The 23026-nt window shown below is 41.3% G+C and overlaps 1 protein-coding gene across 1 annotated transcript in view; it reads right to left on the bottom strand.

Moving 5' to 3' along the window:
* Positions 1 to 23026, bottom strand: part of itga11a (integrin, alpha 11a) — a 45916-nt gene that overhangs the window by 9844 nt on the left and 13046 nt on the right. The window contains exons 3-20 of the mRNA XM_056412643.1: positions 19095 to 19207; positions 18519 to 18610; positions 18165 to 18279; positions 17909 to 18036; positions 17538 to 17686; positions 17297 to 17441; positions 16342 to 16507; positions 15564 to 15634; positions 12717 to 12861; positions 11761 to 11909; positions 9970 to 10113; positions 6590 to 6793; positions 5449 to 5579; positions 5071 to 5237; positions 2897 to 3036; positions 2300 to 2410; positions 2097 to 2182; positions 551 to 761 (exon numbers count right to left, since the gene is read on the bottom strand). Coding sequence (XP_056268618.1) covers positions 551 to 761; positions 2097 to 2182; positions 2300 to 2410; positions 2897 to 3036; positions 5071 to 5237; positions 5449 to 5579; positions 6590 to 6793; positions 9970 to 10113; positions 11761 to 11909; positions 12717 to 12861; positions 15564 to 15634; positions 16342 to 16507; positions 17297 to 17441; positions 17538 to 17686; positions 17909 to 18036; positions 18165 to 18279; positions 18519 to 18610; positions 19095 to 19207 — 2467 coding nt within the window. The remainder of the gene's footprint in view (positions 1 to 550; positions 762 to 2096; positions 2183 to 2299; positions 2411 to 2896; positions 3037 to 5070; positions 5238 to 5448; positions 5580 to 6589; positions 6794 to 9969; positions 10114 to 11760; positions 11910 to 12716; positions 12862 to 15563; positions 15635 to 16341; positions 16508 to 17296; positions 17442 to 17537; positions 17687 to 17908; positions 18037 to 18164; positions 18280 to 18518; positions 18611 to 19094; positions 19208 to 23026) is intronic.

The raw sequence follows: 23026 nt of genomic DNA, 5'->3' as shown, positions 1-23026 counted from the left end.
GGTCGCTCAACAACATTCACATTTTCAACAGCATCATATTTTAGCATTCTTCTCAGAGTTGTAAGACATTATAATCTTTTTAGAATTGCAATATAATGTGATTAACAGCTACTTTAAAGGGTCATTGAGTGCTTCAAGTCAATAATATGCTAGAAGTTAGTTAGAGGTCTATAAGTGGTCATTGTTTGTACAGTGCAAAATATCATTACATCTGAAAAGTCACTCAGGGACCAACAACGATGACGTATTATGATAAAATGCTTCATAATGTGTTATGATAACTATTATGGAATACAATTACAGATCCATTGGAGATTCGATTTGGTGTCATAATTAAACGTGTTAACCTTCATGTTTCCGACTTCTATTTATATATCATAATGAGTATTTATGAGTGCTTATAACTATAATTATACAGTGTTTTTGTTTGTTAAATACAGTACTCGTAGCTTACATGCATCATTTATCTCATATCATTCGTCGGCTAAATCATAGACGCACAATATGTTCTCATCGTGAACCGAACCAGCTGAGCAGAGAGTAGATGCACCTTGACGATGAGGCTGGAGAAGTGTAAATTGGGTGTGTAGGTGATATTCAGGCGAGCGTTGTAGGCGTTCTCTCCTTTGTTCTCCAGTTGGACGTCCACCACCATCCTCCTCCTGTTGCCCTCCAGAACCCGCAGAGACCCGTCGCTCCCCCCTTCACTGGCGTGGTGGCAGAAAGCCCCACGAGACTGCACCGGCTGCGCACAGAAGTGACTGGGGAGGGCAGGACAAGTGAAATCATGAGGAACAGAGCCGCTGAGGACCAGTTTTACTTGGTGTCAGTGGGGCAGGTGGGGCAGATCCAGATGACACTGTTGTGCAGAAAGCTCAATACATTCGTACTTCGCAGCAAAATATATATATACACGACCGTTCAAAAGTTTGGGGTCACTTAGAAATGTCTTTATTTTTCAAAGAAAAGCACTGTTTTTTCAATAAAGATAACATTAATCAAAAATCCACACTATACATTGTTAATGTGGTAAATGACTATTCTAGGTGGAAACGTCTGGTTTCTAATGAAATATCTCCATAGGTGTATAGAGGCCCATTTCCATCAACGATCACTCCAGTGTTCTAATGGTACATTGTGTTTGCTAATCGCCTTAGAAGACTAATATCTGATCAGAAAACCCGTGCAATTATGTTAGCACAGCTGAAAACAGTTATGCTGGTGATATAAGCTATACAACTGGCCTTCCTTTGAGCTTGAAGTTTGTAGAACAAAATTAATACTTCAAATATTAATCATTATTTCTAACCTTGTCAATGTCTTGACTATATTTTCTATTCAATTAATTTGATAAATAAAAGTGAGTTTTCATGGAAGACACGAAATTGTCTGGATGACCCCAAACTTTTGAACGGTAGTGTATATATATATTTTTAATGCAAAGTAGAGTGAATATGTGTGTGAATAAACTTGACTCACAAGCATTATAGTCTTGTTTTGGAGTAATTTGATTTGTGTGTTTCTCTGTCTGTGTGCTTGCTCTGTTAAATGCTGCTCTCCCCTGTCCCTCCCTTTCCGGTGGGGCAATGGCCCACGCTGCCCCACCGTTACCATGGAAACACCAATGAGCGTGAACCACACAGGTCAAAGTTAACATTGAGCGGTGGGGCACTTTTAGATGTACCCCACGAAATCTACCTGGCAACTAGACTGGAAAAATGCGAAAAACCGCAAGACCTGTACCCCGTGACTAAGAAAAAAAAACATACAGTCAGATCAATGCCATTTACGGGTTAGTTAGCTATCGCTAGATTTTGACAACTTAGATTTTTTAAGTAATATGAATAACGTAGATTATTTGTTGAGGGTGCAATTTAGCACATTGCCCCTGGAAGAAAAATAGGAAATAAAACGTTTGCGGCCACACAGACCAGACAACTTGATCCCGCAGGTGAGAAAGCGAATCGAACTTTCAACCCCTATTTTTGTGACGGTGACATGACGTTATACAAGATTGCGCCACCAGAAATTTCAGGCTAAAATCGCCACTGCTTGGTGTAGTAGGAGTATATGCGTGTAACACAATGACCCTATACCTTCGAGTCATCAGGTCGGTCATGCTCTGCAGAGCCAGGTCCGGGATGCAGCGATCGTCCTCGTCGCAGCCGTTCCAGAAGGGCAGCTGGACAGAGGGACGAGCGGTCGTCAAAGACAAAGAGACTGCCAATAATTTCCTTTTTGTATTTGGTGGAATGGGATGAATTTAGAATCACTTGAAAGCCGTCAGCTTGTCTCTCACCTCAGTCCTCACCACAGTCGGCCAGCTGTCGTCTAGGACGGGTCCTTGGGATGGATCTTGGAGCCCCACTTGTGCAGAAAACACGATGGGCCGTGCGTAGTCTGTGGTCTCCTGGAATTAAACATTAGGTTGAAAGATTATCTTGTGGATTTACTCATTTATCAAGGCACTTTATCTATGGCACTCGATATTTGTGTTGCTTTCAAAACATTCACACACGTTTACAAGATGCAGAAATACTCAAAAGATGTGATTGAATTTCATTTTAATGTGTTGGTTTTCACCAATGTGCCAGACAAATACCAATAATGATGTTTAAAGACTGAGGAAAATTTGACTCTGTATAGTTAATGAAAAATTCCAGTGATTTTGCCAGAATTGAATTCTTGTAATTAAAAAAAGAAACATTTAAACTTACACATGATGCTAAAACTTCCCACAGAACCCCATTCAAAATATATTTCTTCCAGCCATTTCACCTATTCTATGAACACTGGGATACAGTTGTCCTCGTAGGAATTCTTAAATCTGGATATTAACAAACAAATACACTTTAAGGCCAGCCCTCTCATTGTTCTCTCTAATCTCGGGCCTCACCATGACGTGGAAGTAGATGTGTTCGCAGGTCTCTTCCCCGGGGAAGATGGTCAGGTTTTGAGGCTGCAGCTTGTGTGGGTTGTCCAGTACGGCCCGAGGATTGAAACGTCTCTCCACGATAGAGACATTATATTTGATCCCTGAGTTTAAAAAAAAAGGACAATTATCTGTGACATCATAAAAAGATACCGTTCTATTTGTGTTAACCCTCCTGTTATGTTCGTTTCTTACATACAGCCGTGATGTTCCCGGGTCAATTTGACCCGGTTAATGTTGAATCACCCAAAAGTTGTCAGAAACCAAGAAATCCTAATAACTATAGTTTGTATCTCATCACAAACACCTTTCCTAACAATTCAATCAGTTTTTTAGAGCAATTGAGTTATTAGCCCCCTCATAGATCAGAGTTCAATCAGGAGAACTCACTCGTTTTAATGAAAAATACATGTTCTAACAATTTTTTAGGTACATAAAAAAAAATCTAGATATAAATTGCATTTGTCTCACATAACATGTATCTTCTCCTAAATTTTATTAGCATTTTGTAAGTTTTTCTTTTTCATGGGGTGATGTAGATAAATAGAGATGAGACACCTCGTTCAGGGTCATATTGACCCGCTCACTCAAAATCAAGCCAAATGAGTCATAAGGATTTGTATTGAAAGTAAACTTTAATTATGTTTATTTAAAATGTTAAGATACATCAATTATATTATAAAAGATGACCAAAGGCCAGGGTGCAGTCATTCTCTTGGTTTTCAAACTTTGAAACGGGTTAATTTGACCCGCAACATAACAGGAGGGTCAAAAGGTTTCTAAGATCGACGGGCTGCTGCTCGTAGTCGGGTTAGATGAGACCAATCGACGAATGGGGCGTCAGGCTTTTGGTGAATGACATCACTGACTCGGATGAATGTGTGACCATAAGACACAAATCCAAACCCTCCGGGTCCGTTTCCAAGCCACATGGTTGAAACAGCTTTCCATTTATTGCCTCGTGTTTTCATGCCATGGAGAACAATCAACTAATGGTGAACTTTGGGGTCAACTAGAGAATCAAATAGCACATGATGCACATATTTGACATTGAATTGGAAAACTACCAGTGTCAACTATTACATGTTTTCAAACTCAATCTTAAAAGTAGTTGCTCGAGTCTTTACGAGATAGATATTTGCATAAATATGATAAACTTGACTAGAAGTCCCATTTTGTGCAATAGACCACAGAGAACTCACAAACACCAGCGCATCTGGCCTGCATTACCAGGCAGACACGACAGAGAGGGGGGAAATTAAATAAACGTGTTCCACTGGAAGTAACCAGCGAAAACAAGATACGTCCCTCTCTTCTTCCTCTGCGCTCTGTTTTGGCACGTCTTACAGATTTGATAAAGATGTCGTGGGGTCAGGAGGTTAACTCGGAACACGCACCCTCGCACCTCTGCTTTCTCCCCCGCCGCCTTCGCTACACAGTGAAAGTTGACCCGGCCATTATATCTCTTAAAACAAATTGCAGAGACACCCTGCGGCTACGTGCAGGTGGGCTATAGAATCAGCGCGATGGAGTTGTCACCACCGACTTCCATTCCAACCAGCGTTCACACAGTAAAAGGAACATTTGATGGCGCCAGTGAACTCAGAATCTCTTCCTGATAGTCAAGAAATGCTTCGCTTTTGTCGCCACTCTGAATAAAAGGTGCCATCACGGATAATATGTGAAGCCGTATGCTAAATAAGGCTAATGGAGCCAGGAGGATATGATGCATATTCTGCCTCTTCTCACTTAAAGCCAGCCACGCTCCATCCTATCATGTATCCCAATCCAAACAACTGTAGAACTATATTGCAAATACAGATCCAAAATATACATGTATCTGCTCAGGCGTGAGGGTAAGAAGGATCTGATAAAGGCTTGAGAATATCCAGAGGTTTGAAACTACAGCCGTCAGCATATTTTTCTCTCAGGAAATGTGCTTTTTTTCTCCTCCCTTTTCTTTTCTTTCATCTCGGTGCTTTATCTATAGATTTGATAAACGTCTGCTTTACTAATAAGGTTGAATGGGGTTTTATGAACCTCCGGAAGACGCCAAACATCAGGCAAAGACAAGGGGAGGAACGTGGAAAGATTTACTGACATGCTTCCACAGCGGCGGATTATTTTTGCTGGCTTACCAATTTCCTGTGTGGGAGGAACGGCGGTCCTGCCAGTGATGTTGAAACAGACAATGGCCGACATGCAGGTCACGTCTTTGCCACCTCTCTGACAGTCCTTCACAAAGATGTTGATCTTACTGGGCTCAAACCGGACGGTGGTGTATATCCGGACGACGCTCCGTGACCTGTGAGGGCATGAAAGGGGTTAAATGCTTTTTTTTCTTTTTAAATGTCGGACTCTCTATTCGAGCGTTTTAACAGAAGGAACAGCGGGCAAATCACAGCAGGAATAAGACAGATGCTTTTAAAGTAACTGATGAAATGTATGTGGAGCTTTGTACTTTCATTACAGAAATAACTTTAATCCTAGTATTATTAACGGAGTGGAATACTAACCAAAGGAGAATAGCAGCACCGAGGGATCCGACTGCCAGGTCCACTAAACCATCGTTGTTCATGTCCATTGTGCCATGAATACTGCGGCCGAAGTACAGCAGGCCGGGAGCCAGATCTGCTGCTGCTATCCTCTGAGAAACAGACAGGGGAGGAGATCTGAGCAAACAACAACAACAACAACAGCAGCAGATTAAAGCTGTAATTGGATTAGTCATGTGTGCAGTTAAACATATAGTATCAAGCTTTAAGACTTGTAGATTTAAAAGAATTTACTCAAGAATAATAAGAAAACAAACTAGAAAAATAGTATTTCTTGAAATTGAGTTTCTTAGTGGCACTGTAAGCTCATCTCAATGATTAATGACAAAGAGACAAACAAGAGTTTAGAAGTGCTTCACACACACGACACTGCTTTACTTAATTCTATATAAACAAAACATCGTACGGTCTATGTTTTTGTTTTTAAAATATGTCCAAGCACATTTACTGCAAATACTTTTATTTTCCATCACCATCAACCATTCTGTAAAGCACAGGAACGGCTCAAATCAGTATCGTCACTTTCAACCAGCGGCCTCAGATCAATATATTTTGCACATTCCACCTCTTTTTATGATTGGGGCGACTGTGGGTCAGTGGTTAGCAGGTCTGTCTTTCAATCAAGGGGTTGGTGATTGTCGATGTGTCCTTGAGCAAGACACTTAACCCTGAATTGCTTCCTGTAGCTGTGTCTACGGTGTATGAATGACACATGATTGTAAGTCGCTTTGGATAGAATCAACAGCTAAATGAGTATGATGTAATCTCCTGTTGTTGTCCACCTGTCCAGGAGCTGCTCTTAGACTCCCACCTGCCTCTCTTTCCTTTTATTTACTTCAACATGTCAGTATGTTCACGACCACTGCTGGTTCCCTGCTGGCCTCCTTGTTGTTTTGTCTGGTTTTGTTAGCCTCTTACTGACCTCGGCCTTTTAGAGCAAGTCAATGCCTCACACATCTGTATAGAAGGATACTACTCGAAGCAAGATTCAAGTCTTTTTTAATCGAAGGTGGCGAATCAAATCCAAAACATGTAGCACTCTATATGATTAACAGGATTGTACTGACATTGTCTATCGACTGTATACTCTTTGCACACCTACCTGTTTGTATTTACGTAGTATTCTGTTGTGCTGGCTGAAGAAAACATAAATGGCTCCCTTGTGGTCGTCTTCCAGCGGGGCTCCCACCACCAGGTCATTGAAGCCATCGCCGTTCAGATCTGGCACGGGAGCGAGCGATGAGCCAAAGCGAGCGTTCTGGCCACCGTTGTGTATTTCCAACGACCCCTCGAGGATGAAGCGATTCTGAAAGATGAAGGGAAACATAATGACGCACATTCGATACACGTTTTATACGCTGCACGAAGCATCCTAGATTTGCTGTGATCACAGTGAATGTTTTTCCTACTTCATTACTATCTGAAGGCAATCATTGCCCCTAAAGGGAAAGCGTAGATTGTTTTTACTCTGTACATAAGCCTTTGATGATGATGAAAAGACATTCACTACATTAGGAAGTCCCACAGCGGAAGATATGTCTGGACAGCCCCAAAAAAATCAACAGTAAATAATTTTCTTTTTAAACCACAACAGAAGATGGAAAAAAAACATAATTCATAATTTCCAGAGATTTATTCTCCTCTCAAACATCATGTCCATGTAAAGGAGTAAAAGGAAAATGCAGCTTCAACGGGACATATTTCAGAGCCTCTTGTTTTTACCAATGTTGTGACATTGTGCTCACACGATTGCGCAACAAGAAGCCAAAGAAATATATTGACTTGAATCAAAGAAATAAATTCTTTTAATCTGTTCTTTCAACAGGAAAAAACCGGATGAGTTTCCTAGATAGTTCACCTTTTTTTGGGCCTCCCGAATAGAGTCTAGTTTTGGCTGAGATGTTTCTTTTTTCAGGAAATTCTAGCAAAAAACAAAAGAAAGCCACTTTGGCCGATGTAGCTCGAGTGAAGACGCCCCGTGATCCAGAGCCTACATTTACCTCACTGCCTGCGAATAAATCAATATTACGACCAGCAAGTAAGTCACTGTATCTTGAGTAAAAAATTCTGAAGTATGCATGCTGTTACGAGGAATTTGACTTTTTCAACTTTCTCATCGTATTTACACAGAACAAGAAATAACAGTGAGGGACAAGGGTAATAAAGCCGGTCAGATAAAAGGTAAAGGATAGTCTAAAAAGTCTTTATATGAGTCAAGTGTACATACATGCAAGTAAGTATGTAAAGATGTATCCTTACTGAAAATAATTATTTATCTGGTGGGTTTAATGTTACGGGCAACTGGAAAGCCTAGACAATATCTCTCTGCACGCTAACATTTTGATGCATATACGACACACACATTCTTTACAGTACACATGTTGTTTCAATAATATGGATTTATACACAGACACAAGCTCTGGAGGACACACGATGTATTGGAATTGAAAGCATATGCCAAAAAGATATTTTTCAAAAAATAGCATGAAAGTCTCCTCTAGTGGGCTGATCCATGCCTTCTAGCAGAGTTCAAGTCCAAGGTCTGAGATGTTCTTCCAATGATCTCTCCGATGTCTCATAACGAGACCCAAGAAGACATTACTGTCCTCTTTCTCCTCAATCCAGCTGGGTTTATTGTTTCAATTATCTCAAAATCACCTTTGGAATTTATACACGAGAAACGGGACAACCAAGATCATTTTTCTAATCTTTCATATAATAAAAAGTAAGAATAAGTTTGGATCAGCTTCTGGGTTTTCCACATAATCCTTTAATTCTGCCTTTTCGACCTCTAAAACATCTGGCAACCAAAAAGTGACAAATCTTGGTCGTAAAAGAGTAAAATTGTATTCTTAGTGAGCGTAAAGTCAGATGCTAAATATCCATGTGTTTGAAAGCAACTACCGCTGTTGGACTTTTATATTTTAAAGACAAAATGGAGACAACTACTTCATTCCATCAGTGGCCATGCATATCATTGGTCCACTTGGCATTTCAGCCCATGATATAATTTCGGGTTCGGCAAACGAAAGATGAGATCACTTGTTATTCCTGTTTAATAAATGGGAAGGGAGACGATTTAGGAAGGCAGCGTTTACTTCTCGGCTACCTGATGTGTGCGCACGTGTGACAAAGAGAAAGATTGATGGAGGAATCTGGGAAAACATATTCAGCGGTGTTTAAATTTGAAACATATGGTTTGTGCCGAGGCCACGAAGGGTCACAACCATCGTGCAGCGGCTCACGAGTACTCTTTGCAATAGAATGGAATTTTATTTTTGACCAGCTGCCAGACTTTAGGCAACTTCATTTCGCTTTGGACTTATTATAGTTATTATCCTTTAAGTTTTGGTCAGAGGGCTTGGCGCAAAAAAACAGCTGGGTATCGTTCTGCTGTCCCGTACCACACGTGCACTTCTGGGCAAGACGGCCTACTCATACAGTATAGTGTTAAAATGAAGGAGAAACAATGAAAATGGGATTAAATAAGGCAAGGTTCAGAAGATAATCCACTGTGGATGCAACCATATTGATCATAGCCACTTCAACATTTCATCATTTCTCATTTCATATTATTTTTAAAGTAAGGCACAGACATTCTACTGAGGTTCTGCCCTGCAGGCGGACATAAATAACACATCCTGAAATATTTCAGTCTGGACCAGCATCGCCATATAAAGCCACGCCGCGAGCATGACAACAAAATCGTTAGTAGCAAATATGCTCATTGCCAATAAAGTCAAGTCTGCAGAATCCCAATGTGGATCTTTAATATTCATTGTAACCACACAGACACATTTTTTGAGCCAGGGTATCCAACCTTAAATAATTTTCCAGAACAATATCCCCGTGCAGTATCGACAGCAACCGACCTGGATCAACCACATCAGGATTATTATTGCCGTCCCCGTGTTGACGGATGTTTCCAAAGAGTGATTTCTCTCCGCCTGTGTTTTGTTTCTGACTGTTAAGCTTGGCCTGCCACCTGTGATGTGGTTTGGGCCCGACCAGATATTTAAATGCCTCCTCCATGCCTGTTCCATGGATTCCAATACAGCTGAAGATGTTTATTATTCCAATGAGCGGATCTGGAGCACCGGGAAACGTCCTTCTATCAAAGACATGTCTCGCCTCCAAATGGCTTGCTGGAAATGGCTTTTGAAGAAGGCAGAATATTTTCCTGTTGAGTTCATTCTGCAGATCTATTAGAAGTCTGCATGCACACTGGCATGGCAGCATTTGACCTGCACATTTGATCTGCACCGAGTCATGTGTCAAATGTCCGCCTGCAGCATGTCAGCGTGTTAACTCTGGAGCTGGAATGCAACGGAGTCTGGTTTGGAGAATGTTACCGGACACCTCCGGTGAAGCAGAAATGACTGGGAATGTCTGAAGTCTGAACAGGTGTTCACAAAATGCTGTGTTTGTGTTAGAAAGTGATCAATCCCTGCACGCGTTTACGTTTTTAGAGTTTATACCCACCAGCTCTGTCAATCTGTAGATATAGACCTTCCCCTTCTCCATGCCACCACTGAAGAACATGGGCGCTGCCACCAGAAGGTTGTCGGTTATGCCGTCGCCATCGATATCCAGAGGCGCAATCTCGCTGCCGTAGTAGGAGCCGATCTGAAAGAGACGTATATGTCTATTATTCCTCGGCTTGAAACCCTCAAAAATCATTCATTCAAGATGTCAGACCATATTCTCTGTTTGTTGTTGCACGTGTTGTTTGCTGATTTACGGATGATCTGGAGTTGCTCATGAACTTGAAGATTGAAAGCAAATGGGGGTCTGCGCTGTGTAAAAATCAAAAGAGTCGTGATGATTTTCGTAGATGCTCAGACTGTGAGAGCCTTGCGGAGTCACTGGACTGGATGGAACATCATCTATTGCGTTTCAGATGAGAAACATCTGTACTATTAAAAAGCTATCAAGAGTTGTGAGATCAAGAAAGTTTTGTGCATAAAAACATGTGCTCTTCTGGATGAGATGTTGCTGATATGGGACAATGTAACCAGCTGCAGGATCACTCCGTCAGGCCCGCAGCCTGTGAAGGGGTGCCAGCTATGAGTGTAGCGGTCATTAACACACATGGCCACATCCCTTTGAGCAGATGATTATTTTAAAACTGAATTTGACTCAAACTGTGGGATTACATCCCAACAGATAATTCCATTTCCACTTAAAAAGACTTAAAATAAACATCAACAACATTCATTTCCAGCACCAAATTTAAACTTGAATAGTAATAGAGATGACACATTCAGTGGACTTGCACCATATGTCATGTTTATGATGTTTGGAGTGTACTCGTTGAGCAGTCATTTTATTGAGGTTATAATTTGGGCTATCGATCTTTTCCTCGTGTCATGATTTATTTAACCATTGTGTCTTATTTCATATATTTTCATTGATCGGAACAATTGTAATGCTTTCAGAAGTTGAATATAAAGAATACATTTTAAAAGAGAAGATTTACGCCAAAATCTGGCTGAATTAGTGTCCGACACTGCCAGTTAGGATTCTGGTTTGGATGTTAAATACAAGTGGATGGTGCAGCAGAGCCAATAAACTACAATAGCTTCCTTTATTTTCAGCACCACAGTTCACCCAGGTTGAACTTGACATAAAAAAATGACCCAAAAGTCCTAACCGCCGCAGCAATTCTTTTTAAAAGAAGTTGTAAGAGGTTACTGTATAATCCCATTAATCCAAAAAGAAGCTTAAAAGACTCGTAAAAGCGTAATAAATAACGGCGCTGCTCTTTAATAACGGAACAAGAAGAGTTTTACAACAACGTTTTATGACATTCCTTGTTGCTCACCGATGGACTCCTGAACTGACTGAACTGAACTGACTGAACTGACTCATGAAGGATCCTCACCACCCCAACAACAGACTGTTTCAGCTGCTGCGGTCAGGCAGGCGCCTCCGTAGTCACGCTGCAAGAACAGAGAGACTGAGACGGAGTTTCTTTCCTCAGGCCATCAGGATTGTGAACTCCGACCTCACCAGGACCCCCACATAGACCCACACAACTGCCCCTCTTAGGCACACACACACACACACACACACACTTAGTGTAAATATTGTACTGTAAATATTGTGTTGTTTTTTATTGTAAATAGTGTGTACTTGTTGCCCTTGCACATTCCTGCTGAGCATTGCCACTTTCATTTCACTGCACACCCTGTGTGTGTATGTGACAAATAAAACATCTTGAATCTTGAATCTTGAATCTTGAACTTGAAATCTAAGTAAGTTGCACCGTACCTGCTGGCCTTTGAGAGAGTGCAGGATGGTGAGGTTGCCCGAGTTCTTCAGAGTGAAGATGATGACTTTGCCCGTGTGGTTGAATCGCGGAGCTCCCGCTACGAGGAGACGGCCGTGTTTGGCCGACACCACAGACGTCACGGTATAACCTGGATATGTAAAAGAAAAAACACATCAAATCTGTTAACATACAACAACCTTCTGAAGTAAGTTGATACAGAGGCCTAAGTAACCCATGTAGGATACGACTCGTCATTGTTCTGTCAGTTAACTGAGTTGATTTCGTTATCGTCAAATTTTAATAAAGACGACAGGCCCTGTGTTTTGTTCCTCGTGTTTGAGTGTACGGAGAGGGATTGGGCCTGACCTCCAGGTTTAATTTTTAGAGCAGTGATCTGAAGCTCATTCAGTGACGCAGAACTGGATGTTCTGGTTCCTCAGCTTTCTCCGATTTCTTCCTCTTTTTCGTCTTTTTCCCCCCTAGAAAATTCCAATCACTCCCCGTATACTTTTCCACCTCAATCTCACATCTTCATACCCCTCCCCTCCCCTTCCAACATCATGCTTCCACCTCATATTACTATTGAGTCTCGAATGGCGTCCATTGGCAGCCTGGTGGATAAACTCAGAGGCAAACCACAGATTGGGAAAGCAGAGGTCTGTGGTGGTGGCGTGAGATGGAGTTGGATATAATGTGAATTACTAGGGCAATGGGTACATTTAATAGAAATGGGTTACAGCTAATATAGATGATGATAAACCACCGTTCTATGTTTTTTTACCAGGCCATGCGATGCAAGTATAAATTCAAGGCTAACGTTATAAACATTATTCATGCATAACCTTCATTATCACAATTACAACATGGCACTTTCTCTGCATTTCTTTTCACATTATAGACACATCCATCACATTTGTTCCCGCTCCATTAAAATCCTTTTGAGGTTGTTACTCACCCAAGTAGGCGCCGTGGTTTTTGAGCTCCTCGGGGAACTCCTGTGTGTAGGAGGACTTGGGAGGGACCACCTTCCCCTGTCGGGTTTCCTTCAGCACGGCTCCGTTCCAATCGTAGGCGCCGACTGCACCGACCAGAATCCCGTCCTGTACGGGGGAGGTGTCGTTGTTCATTGTTATACTTCAAACTGCGGCGTAGTAGAGAATGATCCGGTTGCACTGCACGTGCCCGCAAGATGGTAATTACTGTATATATGTTGACGATCCTCTTATGGAATTTAAGAAAGTGTGACCACCATTTAGGAGCACAGCACATACATAGTTTGAGTCGAATCAGAGACGGTGTGGTGAAACGTAATCTTGAAAACAACGATATACACTCAGGAGGCTCTAATTACATATACTAGAATAGAATATGAAGGACGTTAAATGAATTGTATCCCTCTTTCTATTTCTCGCAGTACATCAGATCACTTTCAGATGCAGATGTTGCTTCAACAAGTTGATGTGTAAAGAAACCAAAGGTCCTTCTCAATGGGCTTTTTTTGTTCGCTCAGATTCCACACAGGAGAAATCTGGCCCATTCCAATATGAAGACACTGTGTACCACACTTTCTTTTCTTTGGATTATGAAGAACATAAAAACATCCTAGTGCTTTGTGGTTTTGACTCGGTCTAACTCAGGTGGGATTTTGGACAACTTGAGAATAGCGAAATGTCCAAAAATTGTTTTGTATGTATATAAATATGTTATGTATTAAGTGATCCTGACAAGAATGTATGACTTTGGAATGTGTGCTACCTCATAGAACGTATTCTCATACCCATAATTTAACAATACGTACTCAGCTTTGTATTTAACATCGTGAATCCGTTTTTCCCCATTTGAGAAACATTATCGATCCCTCCCAGTTCACACATAACATACAAGTTACTTTTTCAGGACCGATTTAGTCTTTTATCAAATGCACAATCACAACCATGGGGTCTTGTGCTCGTTTGGGAATGAAAGATAGCGCAGTAACAGAGAGGTTAGCCACAACTTTTACAATTTCAGTCGAAATCAACGGCAGCTTGGCTAGTCAGGACATTAGCATGGCTTACTAGCATGCAAGCTAACATCAGCAAAGGACAAGAAGGTCCCAGCCAGTTATAGGACTGCAACAAACTAATAGTTTCATTATTGATTAACCGTTGGTCTATTTTAAGATGAATTGTTTAGCCTATAAAATGTCGGAAACAACTTGGGAAATATTTCCATCCCAGTTCTTAAAAATAGTCTTTAAATTATTGTCAGTCCCAAACACAAAGGTATTAAAAACCGAGAAAATCATATTCCACAGTCGTGACAAATCTTCCACTGATCTATCTTCTCATATAGCCAAATAAATTGTGAGCAGAGCAATACAAAAGTGAATGAAAACTTGAATGAAGACGTTGTCTCTCCAGGAAGGTAAAAAGACTATAACACTGGGAATGAACTCACGACAGCTTTACGTCATCAGCAGTCACCAAAGCTACAATGGAACATTTCTACGCAATCACAAACCACAGTGTGCAAAGAAAGTCAGTTTGCTTTAAATGATCATTATCCTGCTGAATCCTGATCAGTGTGCAATTAACTGCAGACACGAGGAGGGATTTTCGAGCTTCCACGGTTCCAATGTATCACTGACACTGTAATTACAGGGTTGCTCTGCTTAATGAGCGATGTTTTTCTTTTTTTTCTTCTTTACCTCACACGATATGCCGACAACACATTTTCCAGTGTTTGGGCAGATGCTGGAAGGCTTGCGATTCCTTCCTGAGTGATGGAATTGCGTGCTCACCACGCTCGCACTACGTCACTCTCTTGACAGCAGCTTTACGCCAATGTGGTTGTCTGTTTTGGTCAAATTGGTCTCCATGTCATATGAATGAAACCCAATAAACCTGTGACCTGTTTCAACTGCAGTTCCATGTACTGTGGTCCGGATGTCGACTCTTCTTGGAAGGGGGCCAGATAGTTGTGGTTGTACATAAATATATAGAAGTGTATAGAGGATATACTGTATACTTTATACCAGCTCAACACACATGTGATGCACAGTATATTCTGCATTGTGTTAAAAACAGGAATCCGTGAACCAAATAATCACAGAGCCTTGAGATGTTGAAACAAACAGATGACGGATAAACAATGTATGCTGATGAATATGACATCATCAGCCTTCAGAGTTGGCACATGCCACATCCAGCAAAACCATCTGGGCTTTTTTAGAAGGCCCGAAATTCTTTTCAACAACTTATCCTACTCTCAACACTCAGGTCGGTGCTGTTGAGCATCTCTGGAATTGCCTTGTAGACTGAATTTCACACTGTGAAGGGGAACTGGAAAATTAATGTAGTTGCATCAACACCCGTCTAGACGGAGCCAGAAAGAGAGGAATGGAAATACATGAATTGGTATGAACAGCAGTTAAAGTAGAGGAGATGTGTCTCTTCCTCCAGTTGCGTCATAATTTAAAGCCGGCACACCTACGACTATCTGCCTTCAGATACAATCAAAAACCGACCCAATGCCGCAGCAGATCTGTTTCCATCTCGGCTCAGCTTCTCAGCAGTGTGTTTCCCTCGGGAACAAGTGGTGTCTTATTACCCATCACCACACGGTTGAAGTGGAAAAAGGCCTGTCTCTCCTGTCTGGAGCTCCTAAATCAGGATGACCTAAACCTTTGGGGCCACACAGCATGCATGCATGCACCTCACGGGGGGGGGACAGGAAAGTGACAAATGGCCAGCTGTGGGGAGGAGTTATGAAGCGCCAGAAATTGAGACAATGTGTGCTGTTCTACAAAAGTCAGACTCACCTCGACGTTGTGTGCAGAAAATCCAGCCTGAGACATCTGGAGGCCAAACGCTGTCCCATTCTTACTGGTTCCTGTGTAAACAAGTCAGTCTTTTACGGTTCTGATTTGCTGCAGCAGCTCAGAAATGTAAGTTACAAACCACACTTAAAACCTTGGAAGAGCCATTGCAGTTTCAATGTGGACGATTCATAATCAGAGATTTTTTTCAGGTACTCATTATAAAAGACTTTGTTTAAACATTCTCACAGCAAAAATTATTATGTTTATGGCTGATTAATCTCTGAATCCCATTCATTTGTATACAATATATGGACATTATTCTTCAACTTGTTTACAGCCAACCAGCAGTCCGAAAGACAAATGATTACGTTTAAAATGTAAGAAATCAGATAAAAGCAGAAAAATCCTTCCATTTCATAAACTGCGACTGGTCAATGTTTGCTTGATAAATAACGTAATACCCTAAAATAATAATTGTTGTACAGCCCGTTTCTGTCAAATTGAATAATGCTTCATGGCTTTCTCACATTACCAAAGAATCATCTCAGATACTCTGTGTAAGGTTGCATCGTTCCACAGAAAAACATCACATCCTTTGGTTAACGTGAGTAATCTTGAGCTTGCATGCAAATATTTGTGGTTTCTATCATGCTTAGTCCAAAGAACTTGCACTGTAACACTGAACACATTTTTTTTTTTTTTAAAGGAATACACTTATTAGGAACAAAAATGTTGCAGAGATGAATACAACAAAGCTCGAATCAAATTTTTCACAAACCTTCCAAACTGAAGATGCGTTCTCCAAGTGCGTCCACAATGTCCTTCAGCGCCGACTCGTCCGTCACATTGAAGAAGTGCTTGTCATCCGGGTCGCTGGCGATGTGCTTGATCTCACTGAGGAAGGCCTCAGGGTTGATTCCACGCCGGTTGTAGTAGCCAAGTACCTGTGGAGATAAGATGAAGCAATATCTCAGAACTTGAATGGTCCTATAGCGGGGTAACAATGCTCTTTGAGAAGGTTTCAGAGGATTTGGGTGTTTCTATATCAATGCCAGTGCTGTCACCAGTTGGTTTTCAACCACATGACTTCAGCGGATGGAATCAAGTGTGCCACCGGCTGCACCAGCAGTGGCTCAAACCAAAGGAGCATTTGGTTTGGAGCAGATCATTTACACATTTAACTGCACTTCCACTTTTGCTTTTACAGTATTTCAATCTTTCCAGGTGTGTGAGTGTTTTTGGCTCAATTCCTCACTGAACTCCATTAGCTCATTAATGTTAATACGGTTTTTTTATGCAGCACTGGAAATGTGTTAGCCTTCGAAAAAACTAAGTTAAAGCTCCTACAGTGTAAGCCAGTGGTTCTCAAATGGGGGTACGTGAACCCCTGGGGGTACATGGCGGCCCTCTAGGGGGTACGTGAGATTGGTTTGAATATATTTTAAATGAGCATCCATTAAACAAGCCTTTGAAAATAGTTATTTAATAAATATTCAATAAAATATAAGTGTATATGGTAGTTTCTAAACTGAATTGTATATATTATATGCAAAATGCTGCGTATTACTTTTTATTGTTAACCCAAAATGCTTTGCATTGGTCAGGGGGTACTCGACTGAAACAAATATTTCACAGGTGGTACAGAACTCAAAACAGGTTGAGAACCATTGGTGATGGCTTACACTGTAAGCCATCTAAAGCAGGTAAATGGCAAATAGGTCCAGCAGACTCACAGCGATGGCATAACGGGTGATGCCATCCTTCTCACTGTCATCGATGGCCTGCTGGAGATCAGGGGAGTCATGTGACTCTCCGTCCGTTATCACGATCATCACCTTCTTGGCGCCGCGTCGACCTCCTTGTTTGAAAGCTTGTGAGCTGCGGGAACAGATTTAATATGTTCAGTCACACAAATCAAGGAATTAAAGTGACGCAGTGGTGCAGAGTTGCATAAAAAAAAGGGAGATGCTGTACCGCGCGACGTTGATGCCCAGAGCCGTGTTGGTCTCCTCCCCACCTCGTTGGTTGATGCTGCGCGCTCTTTTCACCACTTCCTCCACCGATTTGTAGTCGCTGAGTTTGAATTCGTGCACCACCTTCTCGCCATACTGAACAACTCCGACCTGTCCGATGAGACGCAAAGAAAATCTGTCACGATTAATAACTGCTCTCGGTTCTTGCGGTTCTCTAAACTTAAGGGTTACATATCATGTTCTTCTGTTATAGTAGCCTACAAAAAAAACACTTTTTATGAACATATACTTTTGTATAAATTAAGTATCCAACATGAACACTACCAAAATATATCGTTTCTTCTTTTCGTACGACTTCCCCTACTCACACACCTGTATTTGACCTGGTCCAATATAGAACTTCTGAAGAATGTTGATGAGAAAAGCCTGCACTTCATACCAGGGGTAGATGGAGTTTGAGCCATCCAGAACGATCACTATGTCCATATAGGTCTCACATCCTGAAATGCATTTAAAGAATCAATCATGAGAGCACATGTGGAGGAAACATATATTCATAAATAAGGGAAAATAACCCGCTGCTGTGACGAAGAACTTTCCTCGAATGTTCGTCAAACAGGAAACTTACTCTGAAAGGCAGGCGCGATGGTCCTGGAGAACTTAAAGCTGGCGTTGACTCTGGAGCATATGCCAGTGCTGTAGTAAGAGCTGCCGCACTCGTAGGACCATAGCGGCCCACAGGCCTGAAACGTCAGCATATTACAGAACGTTAGGTCATGTTCTCAGAGAACCTCCGTCGGCAGAGCTGCAGTACGACAACCGTGTAATCAAAAGACAATCTTGTGGGATTTCTTCCCTCCCCCCGTTCTGACCATTGCTATTTTATTAAACGCTTTCTTACATACTCCAAAGCTTCTGCAGTAACAGACCGTCACTGTATGTCGTATCTCAAGAAGATATATCCAAAGGGGTTTCAACTAACCACAAAGCTGTTGTCTTTGGGGTTCGATGTGAGCGTCATTCCCAACCGCATCTTGTCCTTCCGTTCTGATACGTTGGTCAGAGATATCCTTCCTTGAGGGAAAATGAATGTCACTGAGACAATCGTGGATGCGCAGATCATATATTCATAAATACATGCACTGTCCTTCAGGGACCAAACAGAAAGTCCACCATCTGGGACTTTAGTTTGTTATTGTCTGGGCAGCCAAAGCATCGTCTACATCCTCAGAGCTAAACGTTTTGGTGTGCCTTTCCTAACCAGCACAGCACATGTGCAACTGGAAGTATGAAGAAACGTGCGGTGAGATATGTGGTATAACACACACGTGGAATTGTCTATAAACTATTAAAAAACACTGTAAAATGTGGAATGATTGGTATGGTACCCACACGTCGGTCTCACATATGCCACCATGATGTGTACTGAGACACACGCAGAACAACATGCAGCCATAGGCACTTGTACATGCACACACAGTTATCATTTGTGTTACTGGGTGTAGTGTTTCTTGTGATTCTCTGGTGAAAAATGTAGTGCTGTTTTATGATACTATACCTAAGTTGAGCTTGGAACAGCCGTTGCCATTAGTTCGTCGGCTCAGTGAACATTTATAAATATCCCCTGTCTGGTAGGGGCCGTTCATTTCATACGGAGCTCCCACTAATAACCTGCAGAGACACAAAATACAACAGTTAATTTCACTGAATATATGAATATTAAAGTGTGCTTTTACACAAAGCCTCAGTTATATGACACACAAAACACAGGTGCTGAACTAGAAGGGTTTAAATCTTTATTTATCCAAGGAAGTTTAACTCAGCATGTTTAATTGTGTCCATCCGCACTAGACCTCCTCTTCATAAACAGTTCCACACAGTCTCACCCAGTAAACCCAGTCATCTCCTGCCAGGCGGATCCTCAAGATGAGACCATATCTCCGATGAAAATGGTGGCAGCTGTGGGGGTGGAGTCGCCAATTTGGCCTCGGCTGCTGGCTGGTTGGTAATTAGTCAGCTGCTCTGGCTGATTGGCAATTGGTCAGCAGCCGACGCTGCTCATATAAAAGTGCATCAGAGCTGGAGTTTGGAGGAGAGTGAGCAGAGGCGCCGTCGTGCGGTCTGCTGTGCTCGAGTGTGAATTACATAAAGATGATATCGAACAGAACCTCGTTGGTGTTGGAGAATCCTTGGTGCTTTGGGGGGAAACCCACAGGTGACAGCAGGAATCCTGTCACAATGGAGCCCCACGTTGGGCTCCAGTGTAACGGTTCCATGGCCGTCACCTGTGGGTTTCCCCCCAAAGCACCAGAGATTACCAGACACTTGAGATACTTGGCAACATACTTTATTTTCCAGCAGACCGCACAACGGCGCCACTGCTCACTCTATCCAAACTCTAGCTCTGCTGCACTTTTTTGAGAGCAGCGTCGGCTGCTGATTAATTGCCAATCAGCCAGAGCAGCTGACTGATTACCAACCAGCCAGCAGCTGAGGCCAAATTGGCGACTCCACCCCCATAGCTGCCACAAAATGATTTAGCATTATCCAAATATGAGGAAGCACACATATCTCGGCATGTATATTGCATAACAACATATCTGAACCATTGTTGGTGGCAGTTCACAATAACATTGCTAAAAAGCTGATGTTTAGCAGGTTTAATATCTCGCATTTTTAGTTTAGTGCTAATATTTTCAAATTAGCACTAAACTAAACTTTTAACTTGGAGTTCAATTAGCCTTAGTCTTTAAGTTTTAATCATGTTTTTTATATATATTAGTTGGATCCCTGATGTTCACTTTATTTTGAGTTGATCAGAAAAACCTTTACACAGTGTCTCGCAATTACTACTGAAATATATATTGACGATTTCAACCAATAATTATAGATAACAACAAATGTCAACCTCATGGTTGCGCGAGAGGAAAGTCAGTGCATCACCAAGGTGGGACTCATCCTCTGAGCACTGAGGGTACATGACCACAATTATGTGTCAGTGTATCCAATAGTTGTACTTTACCGATTTAACAGAAATGTACATGTCATGAAGGAGGACGAGTGAGGCGATAGTTATGCTATTGTGCTACGTTTAGCACCTTGATCAAGTCGACCGTAGTTCTAGAATCATTTATTTTGCATCATTTCATTCAATATGCTTTCATTTGGGATCGTGAGGACACAGCTATTTAATTTCCCGAGAGCATAAAAAGGTAAATCAGAGGAATGTTGTCGTCATGAGATTTAGATTTTCCGCATGAAAGTGGCGTGATGGGAGTTCTGGACATTCTTTTCACATGACCTCGTCTTTGTGAGGAGTCGGTTCAGCACTTGACTTCGCGGTGGGTTTCCTGTGTGGGGTCATTGTGGTCTTATAAATGTCACTTAAGGGTTTTAGATGACTTGATGTGATGGTGAATATAAAGCCATCTGGCGTGTTTACTTCAGGTCTGACGGAGGGTGTAAAAGACCCAAAGGGAGACAGAATTCACATGTATGTCAGAGATGAGAAATCTACGTGCACGAAAAAGAAACGGGGCGTTTTATTCATAATTGACGATCTCCATAAAAGTCCCGTTGGGTTTTTACGCTATGTCTTGTGATGTGTGTCTGTTTATCGTGAAATACATGTAGATTAAATGCATCATTATTTCATCATCTCAACGCTGTCACGGTCACAAGGCTCAATGTCTCGATGGCTCAGGTGCATGTTAACATATGTTAAGTTGTAATAATATGACAATGCATTCTCTATCTGGCCATGGGGAATTTTCTACATTGGATATGAATTAGAAACCACATACAGTTTTACAATATTAAACCCGTTGACCCTAACCTGTAAATATCAGCATTTACAGTAATACGGAGAACAGCTATAATAGTACAGTTGATTACATCCAGCTGTAGAGTTAAATAAGACTACTTATTTTTTTACATGGTTATTTGGATATATATATTTTTTAAAGCTATTTCACTTCGAATTTCCTAAACTTGACTGATTCAAGCATTCCCTGGCAAGTTATAAACTAATCTCATTACTGGAAAAGCTTTAAATAAATACAGTTGCAGTCCAAGTGAACATCACAAGGAAAGCAGCGGGCAAAGGAACGTTTCCCCCTTCAGTGGTCCCACAAAAGGAAAGACACATGACACCTCTTAATAGCAAAAGCAGACTGGACAACCTCCCGCTTGGACTTCGAGGTCAACAACTAAAGAATTATGGATTTCTAGGTCAAGTTCATGATCCAAATAAGTCACAAAAAGCTGTGTATTTAGAAATTGTCCTTGTATCAGGTTAGTAGACTTTATTGAGAATACTGTTGTAGCATTTTGCATTCGATACTATTTATTAATTTATTGCAGAACACATTCTCTAAGACACTAAAGACTCTGTTCATCACTGCAACCACCATTCAACTGATCAGGTCCAAACAACAGCAGCAGACAAGAGTTGACGATTAATCAAAAATTCTCCAAAACAGTAATGCCTTGTTCAAAAATAATGTTCTGGCTCTCTACAATTTGGTGGTCTTAGCAGCACAGCCTGAAAAGACATTTGGACTTTTGCGCTCATCAAGAACTTTAAAGTGATTCAGCTCAAATGTCAAATGATTTCATCTGTTAGTTCTATAAAAACTAACATCCTGCAATATACTATGAAACACCTTTCTTGTTCTTGTACATATTACCACCTTCTGCATCGTGTTTTATTTTATATTTTGTATAGTTTCTTTCTTATTATAGTGTTATTTCTAAACTGTTGACTGGGAGAGCCCTGCAGTAGATTTCCAACGGGTCTATACTGTTGGTCTCGGCACAAGTGGCAAATAAAACCTTGAAACTTTAGAAAATTGAAACACAACATGCCTGCTGCATTCAATTCATCACCAGATTAATGTTGGCCTTGCAGGGATTAATAAAGTCGTATTGATTTTAAATATAACGTACAATTACATGACGACTGGGCAAACCCCCGCTGAGGAAAATGGTGTGATATCATAACGCTGCAGGACAGAAGTTGGCCCTGTGGTGAGATTGTTTGATAAACTACTATTTTCAGTCTTGAGTTTATTTTTTTATGTCATTTGGCATTGCTATCGTTATTTGTTTATTTCTTTTAGGGGCGAGTACAAGTGATTTGGGGTATATTAAGGGTATATATATAAAAAATGATTTGTGACATTTTACAGCAGTGATAAGGACATAAGGGAATGTTGTTCCAACAGTCCATCAGCTCACTTCAAAGAGAGACTCACATGGAAGTAAGCTTCAATGTTATTGCACCTGAAGCCAACTTTGTCTCACGGAGTCTGGAAGTCATTTTCACCACAGTGGCTCCAACGGTAAGCCCATTTTCATAGTTCATACCTGTGAACATCATGATTATGACTTCAGTTATTGCCGTTCACTGTTCACAGGTTCAGGTCAGGATACATCTACCTTGATGAAAAGGGGCCATTGTTGCCTTTGACTTGGACGGCTGCATCGGGA

The sequence above is a fragment of the Pseudoliparis swirei genome, chromosome 4, assembly GCF_029220125.1.
Source record: "Pseudoliparis swirei isolate HS2019 ecotype Mariana Trench chromosome 4, NWPU_hadal_v1, whole genome shotgun sequence".
In the NCBI taxonomy this organism is placed as follows: Eukaryota; Metazoa; Chordata; class Actinopteri; order Perciformes; family Liparidae; genus Pseudoliparis; species Pseudoliparis swirei.
This window is presented reverse-complemented; position numbering and strand designations above follow the sequence as displayed.